The sequence below is a fragment of the Ambystoma mexicanum genome, chromosome 9 (assembly GCF_040938575.1).
Source record: "Ambystoma mexicanum isolate Mex_15411 chromosome 9, UKY_AmexF1_1, whole genome shotgun sequence".
Classification (NCBI taxonomy): domain Eukaryota; kingdom Metazoa; phylum Chordata; class Amphibia; order Caudata; family Ambystomatidae; genus Ambystoma; species Ambystoma mexicanum.
Window position 1 is genome coordinate 748,386,688 of NC_090931.1, and position 20,025 is coordinate 748,406,712.

The 20,025-nt window shown below is 48.0% G+C and overlaps 1 protein-coding gene across 2 annotated transcripts in view; it reads left to right on the forward strand.

The window, feature by feature from the left end:
• The window catches only part of GLS (glutaminase), a 1,476,479-nt gene that overhangs the window by 957,825 nt on the left and 498,629 nt on the right, over positions 1 to 20,025 (forward strand). For both annotated transcript variants that reach the window (XM_069615676.1, XM_069615675.1), the window contains exon 13: positions 13,631 to 13,762. In XM_069615676.1, coding sequence (XP_069471777.1) covers positions 13,631 to 13,762 — 132 coding nt within the window. The remainder of the gene's footprint in view (positions 1 to 13,630; positions 13,763 to 20,025) is intronic.

Below are 20,025 nucleotides of genomic sequence, written 5' to 3' on the forward strand. Positions count from 1 at the left end.
TATGTGAATTCTGCCAGGTCTCCCTGGTACCACTGCTGTGCTTGGGGACGGTTGACCCGTATGGAGGACCGGCGCCCAAGGCCAGGGGCCAGCACCCCCGCCCTTCCTGAAGCTCTGGCTGGGCTTTGTTACTACTTCTCCCTCTGGGGAGGGGCTGGCATCCTGCTGGGACTCCCTGGGACCGCTGCTGGACTTGGGGATGGTCGACCCACATGGGTGACAGGCGCCCAAGGCCAAGGGCAGCAACCCCGACAGTCCTGGAGCTGTGGCTCGGCTGAGTTTCAGCTTTTCCCTCTGGGAAGGGACAGCCACCCTGCCGGGAGTTCCCTGGGACCGCCGCTGGATTTAGGGATGGTCGACCCACTTGAGAAAACAGGCGCCCAAAGCCTTGGACATCACCCCTGACCATCCTGGAGCTTTGGCTGGCCTGTGTTACAGCTTTTCCCTTTGGGAAAGGATGTGAATCCTGCCAGGTCTCCCTTAAACCGCTGCTGGGCTTGGGGACGGTTGACCCACATGGAAGACAGGCGCCCAAGGCCAGGGGCCAGCACCCCCGGCCGTCCTGAAGCTCTGGCTGCGCTGCGTTACAGCTTTCTCTCCGTGGAGGGACGGGGACCCTGCTGGTGCACCCTGGGACCGCCAATGGGCTTGGGGACATTCGACCCAGATGGAAGACAGGTGCCCAAGGCTGTGGACATCACTCCAACTGTCCTGGAGTTCTAGCTGGCCTACGTTCCAGCTTTTCCTTCTGGGGAGGTTTGGGGACCCTGCCAGGGCGCTCTTAGACTGCCACTGGATTTGGGGACGGCTGACCAAAATGGCAGACAGGGCTACTACTATTTTCTAGATACAAATTAAGATCACATGATTTAGTTGATCCAGGTGACATACTAATGTCTACTTTTCTGGAAAGAGTCTGTTCATTCACTTTCCAAATGTGTATGGTGGGGCTAAGCACAGTATAACACGTAACTCAGCTCTCACAGATGTATTTATTACCTTCTAAAATAAAATAATCAGAGAGGGGGAGAGATCAGCTAAGAAAGAAAATGTTTGGGCACGATAATTAAATAGAAATGATGGTCAATTTCCCAATGCAACCTGGGTTTGATTAAATCCATATCCAACCTCTGTCAGTAGAGATTCACATATCTTCCAATGTTTCCAAGTGTGCAAGGGTATCTTATTAAGGCGGCTGGGATTTAACCTTCCTCAAACCAGGAGAACTATAATGAGACGGGTGCTTTTCAAAACTTCACCAAAAAGCCAACATCCAAGTGTTAAAAAGAAAAGCAAACCAACAAATGTTTTTCAGGATAGCTCTTGCCTAAGGTAAATGTATCTGTCTTGACTTGGTCTCAGAACAAAGCTCATGGAGCATTCCAAGCCACTCAGTCCATTTCCCTGCTGTGCTGTTCTCGTCGGTTGAGTATGGAGCGGGAGAACTCTTCCTCTAGCTGGATGTGCTAGACAAAGGTTCAGCACACCTCTTAGGTTTTAATCAACAGGGCTCAGAGCGTCCATCAGGTAAAGACCCCTTAGATGAGACATTTGTTTTATGTTTGGGCCACTCACCACCTCTTTCTATATAGGTCCTGGTTTTATTCCCCACAAACCCTTTGCTCCCCCGATTGGTCATTTCTGAGAAACTCTGTTCTAAGTTTGTTGACTGTTCCTCCCCATAGTGTTCCTCCTGCCCCTCCTCGACGCTTCACTACATACTTGTTCCTCCTCCTTCCCCAGATGTATCCTTGCTGCACACAGGGTGCATCAACTTCTCCTTTAATACCTCAAGGTTTGCTCTTTTCCAGCCTCTTCATCTTCAATGGTAACTCTCGCCCCCTCTCTTTTACGTTCCCTCTTTCTTTCTGTATGTTATTCCAAACTGCACTCTGTGTATACTCTTACGTCCTGTCCCCTTTCCTCCATACTCTATGGGTGTCCCTTCCAAGGGATGGGAGACAGAACCTTTTTCACCAGAAAAAAACGTCTCCCCCTTTAAATTTAGAGGCACGCGGGGCGTGGCCCAGGGAGCATGCGCTTCCCTGACTCCGCCCTCCGGTGCTACAACTCAGTCCTCTTTTCCGCGTCAACGGGAACGGGCCGAATTCACCAGCGCTCCTGGGTTTGGCTTCGGCCATGTAATTCCATGCGCGGATACTTCTTCTCTGTCTTTTTTTGTCTTATCTATCATTCAGGTACTCGGTCTTCAGGCGTCACGCTCCTCCCCGGCGTATGTCAACTTCCACAGGGTTCAGCAGGTGTCCATCCTGCAACGGGCTCTTCCCAACTTCAGACCCGCACGGCCTCTGCCTACGTTGCCTTGGCTCTGACCACGGTTGGCAATCATGTTTGGCGTGTGACTCGCTGTCCTCGAAGGCACTGAAGAACAGACTACCCATGTGGAGGGAGCTCTTCCAGAGGTCGCCTCCTGAGGATCTCAAGAACTTCATGAAGCATCGAGCTAGGCCCAAGGTAGGGCCTATATTTTTTAACGCACCCCGCAAGGGAGACTCCTTCCCAGGGACTCTCCCGCGTGGGAGGGAGCGGCCAAGTCCTGCTTCCGGCACGTGCCCCGAGGCTGCTTCAGCTACTGGCCTTCGGGCCGAGGGGTCCTCGGATCCTCCCGGGCGCAGTGTCGAGAACCTGAGGGTTCTTCTACCGGAGCTACACCCTAGGGGCCACGCCCTGTTACCGGCACGATGGCCGAGGGGCTACGCCCTATGACCGGCAACGCATCCGAGGGGCCACGCCCTGTTACCGGCAGTACATCCGAGGGGGCGCCTACATGCAGATTTACTGGGTCGAGGGTGTCTCACCTACCGGGCCGAGGCCCGAGGAGCAGTGTAGGCCTTGATCCACACGCAAGAGTCTTGGACCAGGCCGGGACCAGAGGGCAGAGCAACACGTTGCTGGCAGGTGGCAGGCAGCTTGACAAAACGGTCGGCACACCAGAAAGAGGCACCCGTCCAACGCCATTCCACGAATTTGGTGAAGAACGAGTGTTGAGGTGGGACTGGCCTCAACCAGGTACGTGTCCTACAGTCTACCCTTCATTTGTGCAGGGCAACTTTCCTTTGCGTCCATACGGACCGGGTATGCAGCAGCTCCAGCAGCCTCCCGCTACCCCATCGGTACCCCCCGCCACCTCTCTGGCCAGTGAGGAAGTGCTCTTTGAGAAGTTTCTCAGCCTCGTAAGGTCCCCTCAGATGGGGGTTGTCATCAAAGACGCAGTCTGGGAAGTCCTCCCCGCCATGCTAGCGGCACCACAGCCTCCTCCACGGGCCCCCTGGCCCCAGTGCAGCCACGTCCTCCGGCTCCAGAGCCAACTCTGCAACCTCCGCCCCCTCTTCAGCCTGCGGCTGTGGTCCCTGTACCTTGGCCTCCGGCGTCATCTACCCCTCTTCCTCCACAAGATCCTCCAGATCCGCAGGATACGGAGGAGGATCCGGGCACGCCATCCTCAGCCAGTGCCTTCCATGAACGTCTTGCTAGCCTTCCCCAACCCGAGGTCGAACAGCTGGCAGAGGGGGTTCTGGCTGAAGTCCTCACGAGATGCCCCTCTGCCAACACGGGAATCCACTGCAAACCGATGTAGTCTCCCTGACCAAAAAGGGTTGGCTCAAGCCCCACTCAGTCCAGCCGGTCAACCGACACCTGGATACCAAGTACAGGCAGATGGAGGGGGATACACTCTTGCTTTCGACCCATCCTCAGCCTCCTCTGCGGCGCTGCTAGGCAAGGAGGAGAAGATCTTGGAGGCGTACAGCAAGAAGATCTACTTCAACGCCTCCTTGCACCTGTGTCGGGCCAATGCAGACGCCATGCTGGCGGCCGCCAACCAACGGTTATGGCGGGAAATTGCAGACTTCCTCCCGGAACTTCCCACCCAATGTCAATCCCGCTTTAAGGCGGGGCTTGCGGTAGCCAAGCTCGTGGCGCATGATCTCATGGAATCCACAGTGGCGCATATAGATACCTCAGGCCATGCCATCTGTTTTGCCACGGACATGAGGAGAACAGCCTGGCTTTGGGCAACGAAGTTCGACCCGGACGTCCAGGAGCGCTTTCTAGATCTACCATTCGAGGGGGGGGTACCTCTTCCACTCCTCTACGGACAAAGAGCTGGACAAGAAGACGAACAGCTCACAAACGGCGAAGTCTTTATTCATTCTTACTAAGACCACGCCCAAATCATACACTCAATCCCAGCAGCGTTCGGAGATGGGTCATACATATGGAGGCTTCCGCGGCTTGCAGGAACGCAGATCCAGGCAGCCGGACCGCTCGCTGTCTCAGAACCAGCGCAAACAACAAAAAGGGGGGGGGTAAGGGCTTTTTCCAGTCCCCCTCCTCAGCCTCTGAGGGAAAGAAGGCATGACACGCCCCTTCAATCCACTTGTCTCCTGTGGGGGGCAGCCTTGCTCTCCATGCACATTTCTGGCGCCAGAATTTCACGGACCCCTGGATCCTCTCCTTAGTATCCACGGGGTACCGCCTTCCTATCCCAGCCTCTCCTCCATCCTTCCCTCCACTCCCACAGGTTGGGACAGCCACTCTTTTGGCGAAGATCCGGTCTCTTGTAGAGAGCCAGGCAGTGGAGGAGGTTCCAGCCTCCCAGCGATGCTTCGGCTTCTACTCCAGCATTTTCGTCATTCAGAAGAAGAACCAGGCGGGCCTGAGAGTTGTTCTGGACCTTTCCACCCTCAACCTCTCCTTACTCCTGCAAAGATTCAAGATGGTTACGCCAGCTTTTATAGCAGAGACATTGGACAAGGGAGACTGGATGTGCTCCGTGGACCTGAAGGACGCATACCTACTCGTCCCAATTTGGCAGCCCCATCGTTCTTTCCTGCAGTTCATAATCATGGACTACCACTTCCAATACAAGGTTCTTACGTTTCGCCTCAACTCGGCCCCCAGGGTCTTTACCAGACTCATGAACGCTGTGGCGGCCCTCCTCAGAGCACAGGGCCTCCACATCTACCCATACCTCGACGACTGGCTCATCAGGGCTACATCTCCGGAAGCGGTTCACCACTCGTCCCAGGCCCTTATGAACACTCTGCACGGCCCGGGCTTCTCGTTCAACCTCAAGAAGTCACAGCTGCTCCCTACGCAGACTCTGACATTCCTGGGACTCATTTGGGACATGTGCTCCGAGAGGGTTTTTCCTTTCGAAGGACAAGATCATGGCCATCAAGAGGGCCACCGCCCACTTGCTCAGCAGAGAAGTGACCTGGGCGTGGTGGTGGTACCAACATCTCCTGGGTCTACTAGCGGTGATCCCGCTGGCCGTGCCGCACACAAGACCAAGGATGAGAAGAATTCCGCTGCACTTCGGGGCTTCATGGAATCGGGAGCGGGGCTCGCAATCCGTGGCGATCAACGTCCCTCCATCTCTCCACCTGGACCTAACTTGGTGGTCCAGGGACTGCAACCTACGGACAGGCAAACCCTTTTGGCCGTCCTCTCCGCAGGCCACCATCACCACAGACTCCTCGCTTGAGGGCGGGGGAGCCACCCTGGGGGATCTCTTGGTCCATGGCACCTGGACTCGACAGGAGCAGGAATACCACATCAATCAGTTGGAGCTGAACGCCATCTGGCTAGCGCTCAGAGCATTCCTACCACTTCTAAGGGGCAAGGTTTTCCTCATTCGGACAGACAACTCGACCAGCATGTACTACGTCAACAAACAGGGAGGCACCATATCCCCTCCTCTGTGCAGACTGGCGATCAGCATGTGGGAATGGGCCTTGGAAAATGAAATTTACCTCTCGGCAGTCCACCTCCCGGGGGAATCCAACCTGGAGGCCGACAGGCTCAGTAGGCTAGGAGCAGACAATTACGAGTGGCAGCTAAACAACCTCGTTATTCAGGAGAGCTTCAGCAGGTGGGGGTCACCCCCAAGTGGATCTCTTTGCCACCTGGCACAACAAGAAGTGTCCCCAGTTCGCATCCTGGTAGGGTCAGGGCCCCAGCTCGCTGGGCAACGCATTTCACCTCCAGTGGATGGCATGAAAGCCTACGCCTTTCCGCCTACCCCCCTGATCCACAGGGTAATTTGCAAGAGCAAGGAGTCTTGTCGACTCCTCATCATTCTGATAGCTCTGTGGGGGCCGGCCAGGCCATGGTTTTCGGAACTTCTCAGCATCTCGGAGGTGCCCCCCATACACCTTCCGACAGGCCCAGCACATCTTCTGGCACAGCAGGGGGGCAGAGTCGTCCACCCCGTCCCAGGGAAACTAGTCCTCACAGCGTGGTACCTGAGCAGTTGACGCTTTAGCACCTTAGCCTATCTCAGGCCAATCTGGAGATCATACAGGGTGCCGGGGCCACCAGGGCCCAGTGCAAGAGCAAGTGGACCAGATTCTGACACTGGGCAGACTCCAAGGGAATCGACCCCTTGGCGTGCAGTTTGGACGACATGCTCTCTTTCGACGCACCTCGCTCATTCAGGCGTACAGGTGGACCCCTCCGCACATACCTTGCAGCCATTGGGGCTTACAGGAACTCTGAGGAGGGCATCTTTTCCTCCTCCAGCCCTATAGTCAAGAAACATCTGACTGGTCTCGCAAGGCACTACCCACCCGTCAGGAGACCGCACCCGGTGTAGGACCTTAACATAGTCTTGGGTGCCCTTGCGCACAAACCATTTGAGCCAATGGCATCCGCAGACATTAGGCTGGTCACCATCAAGAGAGCCTTACTAGTCGGACTTACCTCGGCTCGCAGAGTCGGCGAGATCCAGGCACTGGTCGCTTTTGAACCATATACCACCTTTCACAAGGACAAGGTAGTCATGCGGACGCACCCGGCATTTCTACCCAAGGTGCCATCTGCATTTCACTTGAACGAAGAAATAGTCCTTCCTACGTTCTTTCCTGATCCCAAGGACGAAGCACAGAGAGTGCTGCACTGCCTTGATGTCAGGCGTGCCCTAAAATTCTACTTGGACAGGACCAAGGGCTTCTGAAAGTTGGACGCTCTATTTGTCACTTTCGGAGGCGCGAGGCCAGGCTATCGGGCCTCTAAGGCTTCCATATCCCGCTGGATGGTCTCGGACATCAAGGAAGCATACGAGGGCCAGCACACGCTGCTCCCGGCCAACATGCATGCCCACGCAGTCAGGGCCAATGCAACGGCCATTGCTTTCCAGCGCCATGTCCCTTGACAAATCATAAGCAGGGCGGCCACTTGGGCCTCTCCCTCGGCTTTCTGCAAGCATTACTGTTTGGATGCCGGCTCTAGATCTGATGCGGATTTCGGACAGGCGGTTCTCAGCAACCCATTTGCTTAAGGAGGGTCTCCTTTCCACCCTGGGGCTACAATCAATTGTAATCGCCCATACAGTATGAAGGAAAGGGGATGGGACGTAAGAGTAATTATAAGTTACTCACCTTAGTGACTAACGTACTCTTAGTCCATAGTCCCCTTTCCTCCATACGTCCCACCAACCACCCCCTAATAATGCTGGTGTCATTAGGCAATGTTAAATCTATTGTCGACGTGTCAATGGGGACTGAGGTGTGGCGCCGGAGGGCGGAGTCAGGGCAGCGCATGCTCCATGGACCGCACGCCTCTAAATTTAAAGGGGAAGAAGGTTATTTCTGGTGAAAAAGTTTGTCTCCCGTCCCTTGGAAGGGACGCCCATACGGTGTGGAGGAAAGGGGACTATGGACTAAGAGTACGTTAGTCACTACGGTGAGTAACTTATAATTTCTTCCTCACAGTGGGAATCCTCTCTCCTTTTTTCTGTTTCTGTCATATGTTTTTCTGGCCCCAGGCCGATTTCCCTCCAACTTCCTCCTTAACGTCACTGTAACTTTCCCCCTCGTTGTCCACAGGATAGTTTGTCTTCACCTCCCTCTCACTTCCTTGTTGTTCACCTCTCACCATCGCCTTTTCCCTTACAACTCTGTCCTCTAACTTGCCTCCACTCTTTCTCTAGATCTTCCTCCACCACCTCTCCTTTGTGGTTCCTGCCCTTCTCAAAGTTATTTATTTCCACCTTCTTCTCCTGATGCTCCTCCCTCACCTCCTCTTTGTCACCTCCAATCCTCTCTGTCCACCCTTCTCTCCTCCTCTCTCCAACAACCTCTTAATCCTCTACTCCACTGTCTCCAACCACCTCCTTCTCTAAACTACTTCGCGCTCCAACTCATCCGAAATGCTTTCCTGCTCATTATCCAAACAACCACTATCCCATCCTCTCTATAGTAGTACGGGATCCATCGCCTTGGGTTGGATAAACTTTAGGGATATACAGCTTTGTCTCGTAATTTCACTTTGGGGTTTGGTATAAGTGCTTGAGATCAGCTCTGTTGTGCTTCACTGGAGATGTGAATCAAACTGATAAAATGTCAGCTGGCAATCTTGGAAGCATCAGGTGTACACGTGCTGTTGACCATGGAGCCACTGTGCCCTACTAGTGGAGTCACTAGGCTCCCAGTTGCTAGTGTGCTCTCCTTCTTCGTCAAAGGCATTTTCTTTTCATTAACCATGGCAAGCATTGAGTTTATTTATCTATTTATTTATTCGTATTTGTTGAGCGCACAGCAGCCCGTGGGCATCTTGGCGCTTGTTACATTGGTGTTTTGCAGCTTAGTTACATACATAGAAACATATATAGGACGAGTGACATCATTGGGGTTATACATAGGTGGTAAAAGAATACACTGCTTATACTTCCTATAGGCAAATAGGAATCGGGTCATATAAGGGAGAAATAGAGTTAATTGACGAGAGCCGTTTTGAGATTTTTGCGAAATGCAAGGTGAGATGTTTCGGCTCTGAGGGCCTTAGGGAGTGCGTTCCGGAGTTTGGGGGCGATGTAAGGGAATCCAATACCTCCCGCCTTGTCCCTGTTGATGCGCAGGCAAGTGAGTTGGTTGGAGTAGTGTAGTTTTATAGGCCTGGTGGAGTGCGCTATGGTAAGCATGTCTGATAGGTATGTGGGTGCTGAATGGTTGATGCATTTATGTGTGGTTGTGAGGATTTTGAATGTGATGCGGTCTTTGACTGGGAGCCAGTGCACAGGCTTTCTTGCTTGTGAGATGTGGTCTCTTTTCGATATGCTAAGTGCAGCTCTGAGTGCGTTATTTTGGGTGGTTTGGAGTCTAGATATGTTTTTTTTGGAGGTGTCGGCTAGGGAGCGTTGCAATAGTCCAACTTGGCTCCTATGGTGGCTCTGGCAATGGAGAGGCGGTTGTTCATTGTTAGAAATTGTTTTATCGCGTTGATCAGCTTTGTGCTCAGGGCAGAAGCTGAGGCAATAGCGCTAACTTGTTTGTCCATGGAAAGTGTAGCATCAATGTGTACATCAAGGGTTTTAACAGATGTTAGTACAGGGATGACACAGTCGTCGATACGGACGTTTAGGTATAACACGTCAAGATTGGCTAATGTGGATTTTTGCCCAAGAATGAGTATTTTGGTCTTGTCCCCATTGAGGCATAGACCGTTCGTTGCCATCCATGCTTGTATGGTGGAGTAGATATTTTGTAGGGTGATGGTATCCTGTTTGTAGTTCCCTGTAAGGGGGAGGAGCACTTGGGTGTCATCAGCATAGTTTGTATATGTGATCCCAAGTGCATCCAGTTTATCGAAGAGAGGTTTGGTAAAAAGATTATAAAGAGTGTGGGCCGTACAAGATCATTGGGGTACACTACAGTGAATGACAGTGGGTTCTGCATTAGCTATATCAGAGAACACTTTCATAACCCTGCCTTCTAGGAATGAAGTGACCCAGGTCGCAGCATGCTTGGAGAGGTATGCAGAATGCGTGAGGTGATTCGTAAGGGTATTATGATCAACAAGGTCATATGCTGCAGAGAGGTCAAGGACTAGGAGAAGTGCGGGTTTGCCTTTGTCGAGGATGTTGGTGATTTGATTTTTCAGATCTAAAAGAGCGGTTTCAGTTCCATGCCCTTTGCGGAACCCTGATTGTCTCTTGCCTAGGATGGAGTTGGTTTCGAGATATTGTTGGATTTGTCTATGGGCGGCTTAGTCTAATATTTTAAAGAGAAATGAGACGGTTGTTATTGGTCTGTAGTTATTCGGTTCAGTGGGGTCTAGGGTAGGTTTTTTTAGAAGAGGGCGCACCCATGCCTCTTTCAGGCTGATGGGGACTGAGCCCGATATGAATGAGGCGTTGATGAAGGCTGCGAGAAGGGGTGGGAGTTGCTCAGCATATTCCTTGATAATTTTGGGCGGGCATATGTCACCTTTGCATTGTGAGGGTTTGAGGTGTTTCAGTTTCTTATCCATACGTGCCGTGGGGCCTCCTGGATTTTGCCAGAAACTGATCCCTATTTTATTGAGAAGAAAAACATCTGACTGTCTATGTGGCAACCCCCTACCCCCTGCATGTAACATGTAGGTGGCCAGAGAATCCTACCCATACTACCCAGACCTTGCACCACACTCTGGGTGGCAGCACTTAGCCCCATTGGCTACCCCATCACCCACCACAAGTGTTAGGTTGGGGACTTCATCACAGTTCCAATTCCTGAAGATAGCTAATATGAAGGCCCCATCAAAAAACATTCATATGGCGACCCTTCCAATTTGTACCAGGAACAAAGTATTGATAAAGTTAGGCTTCTTGCTTTACGCTCTGTAAGCATGTTATCTGCCCTGGAGAAAATACTGTAATTCCTCTCTCCAGGAAGCATATCAAGTAAAATGGGGATCCAGACATTTATTGGGTGCTTCGACCAGTGACACTGGGAAATAGGGACTTTTCATGCACACAACATGTGTTTGAAAAATCTGAAGATGAGCTCCGGAGGTGGAGCCCAAGGCCTCTGCCACCCTTTGCTCTAGGAAGAATTGGCTAAAAAGAGCGGTATAGTATGCGTAATAATCTCATTTAAAAATACAGTTGCAGTTACGGATTCTAAAGATCCGAAGCCTAACGACAAATGCTAAGGGAGATCAAAGCAACTAATTCTTGCCTCCTAATTCTTTCACGTCTTAAAATCTTTCTGTAAACTCAATTTACCCAAAATAACCACTAATCTCACAAAAGGTATATGTTAAAAAGGTTGATTCACTCTTGATTCCATCATCTCTGCCAAGTCTCCAAAAATGTCTCTATCAATGTCCTTTTATAGTCATTTTCCAAACTCCAATTGAACTGAGTGACTAATGCTATCTCTGTTAGTCAACCAAAAAAAGGCAAGTTAGCCAGAATCTACCTTACCAGGAATTCCTTTACACAGTGCATGCATGGCTCTCTTCTGTGGTCACAAATAATAAGGAAGGTATTTCACTTAGTTTATACACTTCAAGTCATTGGAACATGAATCCCACATATCTGACGATGGAGTGGGCTCTTTTATATTGCAGTGTTTCCAAAGGTAGCCACCCAAATTAGGTCATTCATATGACGCATGTTATTTCTAATACTGACAGTTTATAAGGTTCTAGTGATCCTTAATCTGCGACTCAAACTTCCAAACATGGTCTCAGATTTTCCAGAGTCCCTCATGAGTATTGTCACAGATGGCCTCATAAACCACCAACTCTCGAAGACTGTTCAAGGGTGTTAATTAGGTGTTTGAGTAGGATCTCATTAAGCACTGTCTCTCAGCTTTTCTGGTTTGCCTCCACTCTGTCACTAGAGATTGGTAAGCCCAAATGTTCAAGATGTGGCTGTTTGTCGCAAAGGTTTAAAGGCAACATCGATATCTCTCTTACTCCTTCTCGGATTTTCTAGGTCAATCCTAACATGGGGTCCCATGAGAAAAATAATCTTACGAAGTGGGGCCTTCCTCTTGCACGAGTCTCACTTCCTCTTCACCTCTCATGCCTTTATAGTTTCTGCCCTGAATCCTTCCTTTTTTCCTTTCCCTTCCTTCTACGTTCTACTTTCTCTCCCTCTCTGATGTTCCTCTCTTCTCCACTCCTTCCTTCTACCCTTCTCTCTAATCTGCACTGCTCTCCTCTCCTACTACTCTCTCCTGTGTATTCTCTACCCCTACTACTCTCCACTCCCACTGCTCTCACCTCCCACACCCATCTCGTTCAACTACTCTCCACTGCCACTACTCTCCTCACTCCACTCTTCATTTTCTCACATTCACCCTTCTTTCACTCTTTCATTTACCTCGTTCACTCACTCATGTGCACTCTCTACTCTTATACTTAACCTCAGTCACTCTCTTTACTATATACACACTTCCACACCCATGTATCACTTTCTCTCACCAACCAATACCTTGCTGTACACACGCTATCTGTAATTCTCCCCCAAGTTCTGCTGTACCGTCCTCCGTCTGCCTGGTCTCTCTCTCTCTGCCTTCTCCTCCTTTGACCTCCCCCGAACAACCCACACTGCCTTGACCTTCCTGCTTTCCTTTCCCTTCCCATTCCATTGGCTCTCTGCCTCCGTTGATTCCCTGGGCCAGTCCTGGCCTTGCTCTCCCCCAGAGGCCGTGTTCCCAAGACAAGAACCCATACATTAGCCCTTGCGCCCACCCCCTGTTCATATGCCACTCTGCTGGCATACTGCAATGGAGACCTGATGCAAATAAGGTCCATTAAGAATCTAGACTACAAGTCTATGGGAACAGTGGGCAAAATGTAAAAGTTCTTTTAATATGTATCTGGATAAGTAACTCAATCATCATGCTAACTTCCTTTATGACTGATATGTTATAGGCTGGTGCACTGAAGAGCTATGCATGATTGATTGAGGTGCATTGCCAGAACGGATGTCTGAATAAAACAATTAACATCGTTTTTTAGATGTTTAAAGCCCATGAATCTGGTTTCTAATTTTCTTGTTTTAAACGTTTTCTAAAAAAACGGAAGGTCAAAATGAACCTTTGGCTTAAAATAACGTCTTACTATGGGCGTCAACCTCATTCATCCTCTACCAGTGGTCATTTCTCTCTTTTCACTGTCTTGTAAATCTCTGTAGCCATTTGCTTGACCAAGAGGCTTCATGTATCCCTCATGACTTTTTTGCAGAGTTCTCTGAAAATATTCAACTAACCTTCAATGAGTCCTGAAATCTTATAGGGCATTTGGATTGTTGAATCTACATAGTGAAAAAACGTTAAGACACACCTAAGCTGATCCATGTCAATACAACAAAGCCCGTGAAATGTGTCAGATGTTTGAATGGACACCAATATTATCTCTTGAGTACCGCTGTAGATGCTCTCGTGGATGCTTGATAAGGTATTCTCATGAAGGGCTTGTGGAAATAATGTTGCCACCTTAGGCAAAGTGACATTCTCCCACCTGTCCCCTGGTAAAAAGGCCACATGTATTGCCTGTAAGGTCAGTATGCTTCCTCTGCAGATGGTACCCTCGCTAGCTATCTAGAATTGCCCTGAAATCGAAACATGGTGAATTGTATTATTAATCATTAAGTTGTGTATCCTTTGTAAATACATTTTATCCATGTAACCTGCTTCGTGGGTAGTCTCTGTAAAGTAATCATCCAGAATGCTCCAAGTGCAGTAGTCAAGTTAAAGAAGAGATTATATTTATTTACAGCAAAATGCAATTTTACGTACATTTTTAGTTTGTGTTCAATCTAAGATGTCTGTTGTTAAATACCACAAATAATTGTTAACTGTCAGCATTAATGTAATTGTAAAATTATTTCCAGGTTGGTCTTCCAGCAAAATCAGGTGTTTCTGGAGGCATTCTTCTTGTTGTTCCAAATGTCATGGGCTTGATGTGCTGGTCTCCGTCTTTGGACAAGCTAGGCAACAGTGTACGGGGTATTCATTTTTGCCATGTAAGAATTTTACACTTTTTAAATATTTCTATAAGAATACGTGATGTATTTATGTTTTAATGCCACCTGCTGTTTTCTCTGCCAAAACATTCATCAGTGCTGTAGCTTGACCCTTTTTGTGCAGCCCCTTATCACATGTATTACGAGAATGGCGGTGCAGTGAAAAAGTGATGGTTAATGAATAACCAACACTTTTACCGCACCTCCCTATTACGAGTTCGTAGTGAAAGTGGAGGGAAAACCTCCATCACTTGGCTAGTGGTTTTGCCTCCAAATAAATGACAGTAATTCCTCCGAACCCAACTCCATAATGGGGAATACCGACGCCTCAGAATCTGTTCCGAGGGGGTAATCTGGTTGCCAAGGTAACCACCAGTAATTGCATCATAGTCATAATGGTGCAGAGTATTATTTAATTAATGCAAAAAATACATTAGGCAGAGAATTGGTATGGAATTATAACATTGCATAGTAGAGCAACCATCATTTCATGCTCGAACTTAAGTAATGTAAAAAATATTGAATTCAATCTAAAAATGAAGTAGCAGAAATCTTTTTTAAAAACTCAAGAAAAAAACCTCAAGTGAATACTTGTCTGCAAGCTGCATTCTACTTGTTTGCTGTTGTTAACCATGTAGATGCACAGTTTTAGAATGGTTGGTTCCACTGTGTAATGAATGTGCTGTCTACTTTGTTGTAATTAGTATGTCATATATGTGTATGCAAGTACTAAGATATGGCACAATGGAACTATTTAGCAAGTTAGTTATGCACCTGATTTGTAATCTTTGCGTAATGTGCCAATGCCAAGTTCTCGCGGAGCATGGCTGACCCATCGTAAGTCGATAAAATTAGCACAGTTGAGTGGGGCAAAAGGGACACATGTTATTACAGCTTTTCAAAACATCACAACTTTGAAAACAACTATGCTCTATAAGCAACGTATTATATTTTGTTTTTGTTCTTAGTAGTTCTATTAATGATAATATTTTGTTAATTTATGTGGAGTTGACTCAATGGATAAATTGTCACTAGACATCAAGCAGAATTCCAAGGGGATGGGTGTTGAATTATAGGCAATACAGAAACCAAAAAGAAGCTTAACACAGTAATATAATAATCACAACAAGGAGATAAAACCCTTTAAGTGTGCCCCTCCGCCATCTGGGGCACGGATTGCCAAGGATTCTGGATTCTCAATGGGAATTATGATTCTTATGTACATCCCAAGAGTTAAATGGAGCATTTCTTGGGATGTGTATATATCTCCATCCTAAGGGACCTCATTTGGTTAGAAATGTATTATGGCTAGTGGTTGCTGATGCTTTGGGATGGTAGTGGGTGCCCCCGCCACCGGTCCCCCTGCCTGCTCCGAAAGCAGTGGCATCTTCATACAAAAAAGAATGTGAGCAAATTCTCTGTCCTGTTTCTGAGGTACTAAGGACTATGATACTGGAATCATAGCAGGATATGTGTAGATTACTTTCAGAGTAGCTCCCAATGCTCATATGCAAAGCCTATAGTGAAGCAACAGGGTAGATGGAGCACAATTGTTATAAAATAGGTCTTTGCCTTTGATCGGGTCATTTTCTTTTCTCACCCCAAGCATTGGCAAACAGACCCATCAGCAGCTTTACAGCTACCCGTTTTTGCTACCATTGATGCAGAAGCACCAGATGCAGTGCTTCTGTGTAAGGGAGATAGATGAACTGGGGGGACATGCTGGTGCTTTGCCACCTACACTGATACTGTGGTGCTCTTTCCTGGGCCTTGGCCCCACTGAGATGCTGCCTGTTGTGAGGTAGGAGGAGCTTTTTCCATCTTGTAAAGAAAGAGGTGAAGTTAAGTTGAAAGTGCAAGGGACATAGGGAGTGTGTGAAGGGGTGTCCATGTGTGGGCATGTGAGGATACAGTTTGCATACCTGGGGCCTGTGCATTTGGATCTGGTATATGTGTGAATATGAAATGGAGCTGGGGGTGGCATTTAGTAGTTGAATGTAGATCTGTGTGTCTCACATAAGGACTGAATATGTGCACGTGGAGCAACCCTGGGTTATTATGGATGTACACAGCCATGTAAAACTGAATCTGAGTGTATGTAGGTGTTCCTGGCCTACAATGACAGTCCATGGGAATTGAAGGCTGAATTTGGACATACGTAGGGATGCATGGTTTAATAATGGCAGTATGTGGGAACAATTCACTTAGGGCATTTTAATGATTTTCTTGAATATGGCAACTGTAAACCATTTAATTTCTTGCAATCTGTCTAAAAGGAAGGCACTATGTTGGCCTAAAAACTAGTATCCTAATAATGGTAATATCCTTCAGAAATTCTGTATTCCTTTTTTGCTTTTTGAAAAAAAACCACACTGAAATAGGTATATTTGTAAAAGTCCACCCTTTCAGTGAGGATGCCTCCTTAAGATGTTAGTGTGCTCCCCATATACACATTGTAGCAGTTGATTAGTTGCAGATTTGTCTGTTCCTGTACAATGTTTTCAACATCCATTTCAACTTTATCAGGGTCTTAATGTCAAGGGATAATGCATTAAAACATAGACAGTAAGGGGCAAAGCCATTCCTCGCGCTTCGCTTTCATACCTGCTAGGTGGCTTCATGGGCAATCAAGGATCTTCACCAGTAATGGGCATCCATTGTGCTGGAGGTAGGCAGTGTGGCAGGCCCCCTTCACCGTGGGTGGGGATATAACAGTGACACCCACAGCCAAGACAAAGGAGTGTATCCCACACCACGGAACAGAAAATCCAACCACTATTTTATGTTGTGTTGAGACAGTGCAAACACTGAGCGCAGTTGGCATGCAATGGTATGGCAGCCACCAAACAAAGTATAATGTTACAAGGCAAGGCTAAGGTGGGGAAAAGTTAAAGAAAAGGAAGTAGCAGCGTGCCAAGAAGAGAAGGTGGCAACAATAAGGACATAGCAGGTAAAGGATTCCAGCGAAGCAGAAGGGGTGTAGGAGGAGGAACAGGGAAGTGTCACATCTTTCAAGGGAAACAGAAAAGGTAGCGGCACACTGAGGGTCCTTTCGGCATCTTTTTTTAGCAGCCGACGCAGAAATGAGGCTCACCGTTCATTGCAGAAGTTGGGGCAACTTATGCTGTCTTCCCAAACAAAACAAAGGCCACAGTGGTTCTCTCTGTATTGGATTTGGTTCGTTTTCCCTCAGAAAGCCCCTGCTTGTCCAAAGTCACTTCCACCCTTTGCAGTTTTTTAGGCCTGACTGGTTTCTGGCTTAGTAGCCCCAGTTCACATCGTTCACAAGGGGTGTTGTCACCCCTTCTTGGTGTTACATGCTCCAGGCTGGTGTTGCGCTTGCTGGCATTGCAGGCTTCAAGGTCCCTGAATCCTTTCTTAGTGACCAGTCTCATTTTGACTTTGAGAGTTCTCAAACTCTTCTGTTGTCTGACTTATTGAGGCTTCCCAGCTCCCAAACCACAAAGAGCAATACTACTGGAAGTCTGTCCCAGAGGCAAGCAAGTTGGACCAAGCATCGGGTAGGGAGGAGGTGATGGACTGACAGGAGTCCTTTAGGTCTGCCCAGCCCTGTAGCCCCTTGCTAGTTGTTCCCTGTCACCTCTCTACTCCTGTGGTAACTGCCCTGACCCAATGTCGTTCCTCCATCAGCCTTCTGATCCTGCCTAGCGCCAATCAGCTCTGCCAAGCCACCTTCCTGCTCTGCCTATTTAAGGTATGGTTCTCTACCTTCACTCTATTACTTCTTTCGGCACCTGATGTTACGAGCTCTCAAGATGTTGCCACCGGGACTGCTCTGATCTCTCTGCATGTTATTAATACATATAGCCATCATCCTTCTTTGGGCATTTTCTCCTGTGGCTTAGCCCTGTTTCAGTTGGTATTAAGCTTCCAACCTTCTCTATCACCTTCACTGCCACCTCAACGTTGTGATGTTATTTCTTCCACCTCCTTTGAGCCTTCCCCTAATGTTAGGTATTCTGTTTTACTTCCTATCTCTGATCTTCTCATCTCTTTCTTCTTCTTTAGTTTCACCACCTCCTTTTGCGCCCTGATTTCTACCACCTCCCGTTGACTTCAATTCCCATATCACCTCCTCCTACGAAACACGCTCCTTCCAATGTCACCACCTCCTCCTTCACTTAAACTTCCTCCTGCCCTCTTTCTCTTTCCATCTATTTTGCCCACTTGGCTCTCACCACCTCCTCTAGCTTTCCAGTGATGTCGCCTCACCACTTACCTACGCCTCTCAAGTCTCTCCAGTCTATAGCCTTCTCCAAACATGAGCTTCTTGCATCTCCTTCCCAAACGGAGCAACTGAGCAACAGTGTGTTTTTATACTGTGTTCCTTCTCCTGCTGGATACAACTTTCATTGAGAGGATGCACCTGTGGATTGTAATTGGACGAGGACTGGGTTTGCTTCTTGTCCCTGAGTGCACCTGAAACTGCGTGAGGTTCACAGGGCTGGATCAAGTGTACAACTGGCACCTCTGCCATCTTGGATGTTCCTCCCCTGACCCTTCTTCAGATACCTGTGCTGTGCTTGGGTCTTCTGCTGTTCCACCAAATGAATTGGGTGCTGGAAACACACTGGGTCAGGTTGCTAAATACTTTCTTTGTTTTCACATTGTGTGCACAGTGAAATTGAATTGTTTCCCAGCATGAACATCCCACAGATTTTGTGCAATCACTTCCCTGATGTATTGTCTGAAGCTGTATTTGTATTTAGACACACACTGCCATCTTCAAGTGAAGGGAAGTGATTTCCCTTAAAGGTAAAAGTGTCTTTTTCTATGTTGGTGCTTTGAGTGTGGTCAGAGAGAAATTCAGATCGGAGCAGTGTGCCTTTTTTTGCCCTGCACTGTCCCACAAGGGGTATGGGCAGGATAAAGGCTTTTAGGGTTGTCTTGTCCATGGCCTCCGGTGAGCTACTTTGATGGTCCCAGTGATGCAGCAGAGGACCTCCCCATCCCAATACCCGGTGGCTTGTGTTGGCACCCAGACCCATCAGTTACCTCCATGGTGGTCCCCAGAACTAGGAAGAGGACTTCATCACAGGTCCTAGCCTCATTTGAAGACTGTAAACTTCGCCTAAGGAGGACAGGCCCCGATTCCTTTTCCATACTTGGTAAGTAAAGGAATCCCAATTTAAACCTTGGATTTTAATCCATATTTTTCTAGCATAATAAATGTTGTATAACAAAGAAGACCTCAGGCTCATCTTGACTGCCAAACAATAATAATTTTAGCCTTTATGGGATTTGTTTAATATCTGTGACTCTTGCCAGCACCTTGGCCTCCTGTGGCTTTACTCTTCAGCACCTTTGCTTCTGTTTGAATCAGAAGCCTTTTAAGAATTGTATACTGCTTCCGTAATCCCTTTCTCTGTTTTAGAATTACGCTGTCATAAAAATAACAAAAGAAAGAAAGAGCTGGCAAAACCAAGAAAAATACTTTTATTCTATGGTTGTAAATGGAACAGGCTAAAAAACATGGCCCTGGAATGGAATATCTGCAGGGAGCTCCTTACTTTCTAGACTGTAGTAGTAGATCAAAAGAAAGATTTCCATATTTTCCTGAAAATCTATTCTAATTAACGTTTACTCAAATTAGAATAGCTTTTGACCTGCTATCGCTCACAAATTAAGGAGCACTATAAAAAGACAGGATATAGAGCATGGCAATGATTAGAAAGCATAGCCTTTAGAACATATTCATAAGTAAGTGATTTTCCATGGTGTGGACTTGCTCAGGAGGATCATGCCAGGATGTGATGGAAGAATCGCTGGACTAAAAGAGTGGCAATTTCAAATCCTCAAGCACACACTGCCATTAGCATTATGAGTACAACTGCAAAACCGTTCCAGATCATTCCGTTAACACATCACTATACTATCAATCCCCAAGCGCTCTAATATAACTCCCTTCTCTGTGCTGCCTATCAGTAAGTGGGGTACATTCCCCCACCGAGCCTGCATTTTAAACTGATAGAGAAGCAGTTGCCCCGAGCTAAGCATCATTCCCTTCTTGGTGTGGCATTGCATGCGTGACCAACATTTTTTGTATTAGTTCAGGATGAACACTGAGTAGCCAAGGCATATGGAAACCCCTAGTTTACTTAAATGATATACTTTCAATTCATCTTCTCCCTAAAGATTGTAACCTTGTTACTATACTTGTGATAGTGCACCACTTTAGCCTTTGTACTTTTTACACTTCACTGTCGGTGTGCACACTTTCCAGAATTACCTCTTGTCTCCTT